Source organism: Anomalospiza imberbis, chromosome 2 (genome assembly GCF_031753505.1).
Source record: "Anomalospiza imberbis isolate Cuckoo-Finch-1a 21T00152 chromosome 2, ASM3175350v1, whole genome shotgun sequence".
Lineage (NCBI taxonomy): Eukaryota > Metazoa > Chordata > Aves > Passeriformes > Viduidae > Anomalospiza > Anomalospiza imberbis.
In genome coordinates this window covers 59401676-59407675 of record NC_089682.1, presented here as the reverse complement: position 1 = coordinate 59407675, position 6000 = coordinate 59401676, and the positions used below count along the sequence as shown (strand labels likewise).

At 51.7% G+C, this 6000-nt stretch overlaps 1 protein-coding gene across 2 annotated transcripts in view; it reads left to right on the top strand.

The window, feature by feature from the left end:
* The first annotated feature begins 2637 nt into the window (after positions 1-2637).
* The window catches only part of FGF9 (fibroblast growth factor 9), a 28192-nt gene continuing 24829 nt past the window's right edge, over positions 2638-6000 (top strand). Inside the window, exon 1 of one of the 2 annotated variants that reach the window (XM_068181344.1) lies at positions 2638-4174. In XM_068181344.1, coding sequence (XP_068037445.1) covers positions 3898-4174 — 277 coding nt within the window. In that variant the 5' untranslated portion in view covers positions 2638-3897. Of the gene's footprint in view, positions 4175-5529; positions 5600-6000 lie in introns of those variants that run through there. The other variant, XM_068181345.1, reaches the window with a different exon arrangement.

Here is a 6000-nt window from a genome sequence, read left to right as displayed (position 1 = left end):
GCATGTGAAGAGAACTTGTGCCAGGAACTCCTCAAGAAATGCAGGATCCTTCTGACCAGTTCTGCTCTCAGGAGTTAAAATCCTGCATAAAGATGATGAGTAAGCTTGTGATGACTCACTGTGGCAGATGCAGTCTTTAATTCCAGGAGGGTATAAGGGAAGTGGGTGTGAATCTTGAGTAGAGGGGAGCTAGGGATGTTCCTGCCTCAGTGTCTTGGGGATAAAAGTGTAGGTTTTTGATACAGCCCCAGCTATCAGCAATGCCAAACTTTTGTAAGGGGTAAGTTTGACATTACACATCACACATAGATTTTATGTGAAGCAAGGTTGGAATACCACCTACTCACAGATGGGTATAATTTTGGGGATGTCCTGCATAATTCATGTGTGGCTTTGATACTTATGAGTAATTCAGACATCAAAGCCTCAACTTAGATAACACTTTTATAACACTAAACTTCCTACAGCAAATAACCTGTAGGCTTTCATTTAAGTTCCTTCACAAAGACAAAAAAAAGGCAACTATACCAATACTTTCTTCTTTACCTTAAGATGTTTTTCATAAGGTAAGCTGATGTGAAGTACAAGATAGAAAATACTGAAGCCTGAAGTAAAGAAAAAAAATCCATATAATACTCTTCACTGGGACTAGAAATGTAAATTTAAAGCACTAGAAAGGAGCTGGGAACCTCTTTCCTGAGAGCACACCAGATACCAGGCCTTTATGGTCACTCGGCAATATTCCCCTCTGCTTTGCCAGTGGCACAAACCTTTACTTTTACACAGTCCAATTTTTTAACAAGCAATTTTATGTTCTCTTCCAAGTTAGCCATTATGCATGGAAAAATCAGCCGATTAATAACCGTAAAGCTCCTTTATTGTTCTCCTTCAAATCTCCTTAAAACTTCCTTCTGACACCAAACACTTGTCACTGGCTGGGTCTGTTGCTTTTTATTCTCAAGGCTGTTTTTCCCTTATCCTTCCCCCATGGGTTTGTATTATACACCTGTTGTCTTTCATCATGGGTTAAGATCATAAGCTCTTTGGGCATAGACCATCTCTCTTATTACATGTGTCTACAGTATCCGACACAATGGAACTGTGAGCCCTGAATGGGGCCTCTGGGTCCTGCCATGATCCACTTGATAAAGAATGATGATTTTTGACATGGTGAGTTCTGCAGTTTTTCCCAAGTCATTCTGCAGTTGTTCACGCTGATATAACCAGTGTGTGAGAGCAGTGCCCTTAAATCCCAAAAAAAAAAAAAGGATAAATGCTTCGGAACTATTTGTAGAGTGCAAGGACTTTACTGCTTTGGTGTTGGGTTTTTTTTTTCTGTTCCTGCATATTGAAATGCATGGGCTGACCTGCAGCAACTCTTTCTTTTTGTAAGTTTGTACAGAACTAGAGTGACATGACCCTGCTCTGAAGCTTCTGCATCCTGTCCTTCAAATTGCAATAAAGACTGTTAGAGTCAAATAAAAGGGGGGGTGGCTCCTGCACCACTGGCATGAGTCAGTTCCCTAAAGGTCCGTGTGGATTCAGTACACAGCTTTTCCCTGCTGCAGTTTCCCCGCTAGACATGGAAACTAGTCTCTCTCCCTCCTCTTGTGTTTAGTCACATTGGCAAGCAGGGGGATGCAGGAGAGCTGCACCAGTCAGAGCTGGACTGCTAGCTGTTATGGTGGGGAAGGCAAGGAGAACCACCCCCTCCACTGCATGCCCATCGAGCAGGAGGACATGCAGAGTTGATTATTAATTCACCCCCTTGCAAAATTCTCCTTCTCTAGAGTTCTCTTTCCAGGCTCCACCAATGACCTTCCCGGACCCCGCTACCTCAGTGGTGCACATCATCATTCACACCATGCAATCTCTTCCCCCAGCCCCCAAGATATTATATTTCTCCTCCTTTTCTCCCTACCTCTCTCTCTCCCCACCATTCCCAAAAGAGCCTGTCTTTAGGTTTTGTGCTCAATTCAAGGGGCTGCCGGAGTGTCCTCTCCCTCGTGCAAGGCTCCACATCGTGTCCAGTCCTTGAGCTCTGCTCAAGAACGCTTTTGCAAGTGCAGGAGACCTTCTGTCCCTTTGCTGATTCACACAGCTCTTTTCGAAGGGCAAACCCACAATAACACCAATTCTGGGCATCATAAGAAGAAACAGAAACCCTCTCTCCACTTGCCGAGTCTCTCCCGACAGTTTTAAATAACTTCATTTTGGGGGGCGGGGGAGGGGTTGGGGGCAAAGAGGACACGTATTTCGCACTGCACCCCTATCTCTTCCCATACCACCTCCTGCTTGCTTCTCCCTTCCCTCCACCGCGCTCTTACAAACTGGGGCCGAGCGAGGAGCCACGGGTGGCCCGTGGGGCGTCCCGGGAGGCGGCAGGCCCCAGGCGCTATCCGCAGCGGCAGCAGCATCCCCGAAAGTGCCCCCGGCAGCGCAGGGGCAGAGCGGGAGGGCTGCGGACTGCCGGGGCGGGTGGCCAGAACGGCAAGGCAAAAACTGCGGCGTGGGCAATACCGACCCCCACCACCCGCCCCAGCTCCCGAACTTCCCGCGCCCCGCCGGTTTGCCCGCCGGAGCTGAGTTTGAACCCCGCTTGGGACAGCGGCAGCCCGGTTACCTGCGGCAGAGCGGGCCGGGGCCGGGCTGCGGAGCGGTGCGGGGCGGGCTCGCCTCCGCCTCCCCTGCGGCGGGGCCGGGCCCCGGGCCGAGCTCCGGCTGGGCGGGCAGGGCGCTGCCCGCCCCGCTCCCCCCGCCAATGTCAGCGGGGACTTGGGCTATGCGGGCATCTCCCGAGGAGCCCGCTTCCCGCAGCGGGCGGGCGCGGTATATTTAGCATCGCGTCGCTTTATTCCTCCCCCAAAGTTTCGCCCACTTATTTATTTATTTGCCGGCGAGCGCCGCGCTGCCGCAGAGCAGCAAGAGCCGCTCCGCGCCGTGCCGAGCGCTGGAAGCGGCTCGGTATTGCAGCAGGTAGGGCTGAGCGCTAGGACCTCGGAGAATCCTTCCAGCAGCAATCAGGACTACCTTAAACCCAGCCCAATGCCTCTTCCTGCGCCACTCTGCGTGCTGGATGGAGATCCACAGTCAAGAGCTGCAGCTCAGTGCTGGAGTACAACATTTCACAGGGAGCCCTGCAGAAGCAACACCTGTTTCGAGCCAGCCAAGAAAGACACAAGCACTTGTATGTTGCTGCTTTGCTTGTGGATCGTCAATAATCCTAAACCAGTGGACATCTGCTGAGCCTCCTGAGAATTCTGGATAATAGATTTGGACGTCAAAAGTTTTTTTTTTTTCCTTTTTCTTTTTGCCTTTTTTTTTTTTTTTTTTGGATTTATCTCAGCCAACAACGTGAGATTTCCCCCCTCCCCCTTTGCAGGATTCATGCTGATGTATGCAGTCTGTTATAGAGTAAAAACAGCGCATGCCTTTCTGGAGTCAGAATCCATAAATCCTGACGTAGCCTGTGCATCTTAAAAAAAAATCCCTATAACGCCTAGGTATTTAAGTTGCTATGGTCATTCTTATCTTAAACCAAATGGAGAAACTACGGATTTTTTTCTTTATTACAGTTGGATGGGCTGAAGACCGTATTGCTTGCTAAGAGCTGGGGATATATGCATTTATATAGATATACACATCTATATGTTTATAAATATGTCAGTGTGTGAGTATAAAGTGGTGGTTTCTTAGACTAACTGGTTTGACCTTGAACCTGTACCAGTCAAAACAGAATATTACTTTTATTTATGCATTTAATGGATTGAAGAAAGAACATTTTCTCTCTAACTGCGCTAGGGAGGGGAGAGGAGTGGAATATACCTAATCTTATATCTCCTGGGTTTGGCACCATCATTATTGTTTATTCTCATTCTCTAAAAGCAGAATCTTCTGATGGCTCCCTTAGGTGAAGTTGGGAACTATTTCGGTGTGCAGGATGCAGTACCCTTTGGGAATGTGCCCGTTTTGCCGGTGGATAGTCCGGTTTTGTTAAGTGACCACCTGGGTCAGTCTGAGGCAGGTGGGCTACCCAGGGGGCCTGCGGTCACGGACTTGGACCATTTAAAGGGGATCCTCAGGCGGAGGCAGCTATACTGCAGGACTGGATTTCATTTAGAAATCTTCCCCAATGGTACTATCCAGGGAACCAGGCAAGACCACAGCAGATTTGGTAGGTATTTTCCTTAACCCTTTAGTGATCATGTGATGAAATAATGGGGCAGAACTGCGGGCGGGTGGACGGTGGGGGGTGCGAGGCGGGAGGGAAGGGTGGTTTGTGTTGATGGCTGATCCGCCGAGGGGAAAAATGAATGTGTCCGGGGGTGCAGATGTACACGAGCGGCACCACCTCGGCGGAGCAGGAGCCCTTGCATGGTGTTCGGTAGCGATGTTTGTGTAGTCCCAAGTTCTGCTTAAGAGCAGACGCGTACTGGGAGGTGGTGGTGGCGGTGGTGGAATTTTTGCTCGGGACGTTTCTGCTGAATGATTTGATTTCGCAGTTTAAAGGGTTTTTAATCATTAACCACTACAATTTAAAATTCACCGAGTTTCCTGGAGGGAGTGGCTGTAGTCCTATACGCAAATTGACGAGGGCTTTTCTTTCGTTTTCTCTGCCGATAACCTGCCCTAGTAACTGCCCGAATTGCACACCCTGTCTGGTTCACTGCTCGGCGAGGATTTAGCGGCAGCGCACGCCGACCCGTAGCCAGGCTCTCCGCCCGCCCGAGCCCGCACCCGCAGCCGTGCGGCATTGCCGGTGACAGGCGCCCCGGGAAAGAGGGAGCGCAGGTGGGGTCCGGAACCAGCCGGGAATCCTGCGCCAAAACCTGCCTTTCTCGAGCTGTGTGGCGTGTCAGGCTGGCAGAAAATTTGAAAAGAGCATTCCCTGGGTTTCCTTTCCAGGGCACACTATTTGTGACTTAGCAGCGAGGGCTAGAGGGCTGCTGGCCGCGGCCGCTCCGGAGAGCCTGTGCATGCACACACACATGCACATGCACACGCGAGTCCAGTGAGCCTGGAGCTTCTCGGCTGCCAGGGGGTCTGTTAAAGGCCCGGCAGATTGAATGTATGAAAGTGAATAAAACAGCCTGGCTGAGCTGATACTTTGGGTTTTTTTTTTAAGGAGGGGTGCGGAAAATATGCCAGGTTAGCTCGCCACACTCCCAGCTGTTGGAAGGAGTTAACTTGTGAGTGAACCAACCCGACAACACTTAAATTCGGTCGTAAAAACAAAGTCCTGTGTTGATTTTTTTTCTCTCTTTGTATTTTAATGCCAGATGTTGAACGATATCTAAGCTGCACTTTATTGCTTTGTGAAGCTATTTAGATAATGCCGGTATTGTAGGAGATGATCTCCAAAGGGCTCATAAGGGAAGCGGGGAGGGAGGGACGGGGGAGGAGAGGACTGAGGCTCTCGCATGGTCGCAGGTTCATCCTCCATCCCCCTCCATCCACTGCTCCCTGACACTCTCATGCTTCTTGCAGGCTTTTCCTCCATCCCACGCAGCCCGCCCGCGGTCTCCGGGGCTGGGTGCGGGGTGGGGGCAGCGTCGCGCTCTCCCGAGGGCGCAACATCCACGCTTACTGGCGAGAAAAAGTGCGGAAAGTGTTTAAGGCAGACGCGTAGTGAGGGGAATGGGGCGGGTGAGGAGGAGGTGGGTGTTGCAGCTAGGCGTTTTCCTTGGCACGGGCAGACGCCGCGCGTAGCTGCTGAGCCACCGCCGCAGGTTCCCCTTGCTCGCTGCGGTGCGGGCGCAGGGCAGCGGGCGCGGCGCTGCGCGGGGCCGGCGGGGGAGGCGCGGAACGGGGCCGCAGCAGGTGTAGGGCGCTGTGCGCACCGGCAGCCGGGGCGGCGGGGTGCCGGCCGCCCGCGGGGCTCCGCCGCCCCCGGAGGAGGTCCGCCAGCTGTTCCCTTCGCAAGGCGGCGGTGACCACATTATTCGTGGCGTCTATTTTTAAAAATGGCTTTCCAGCCGCAGTTGTAGGAATCTGACAATT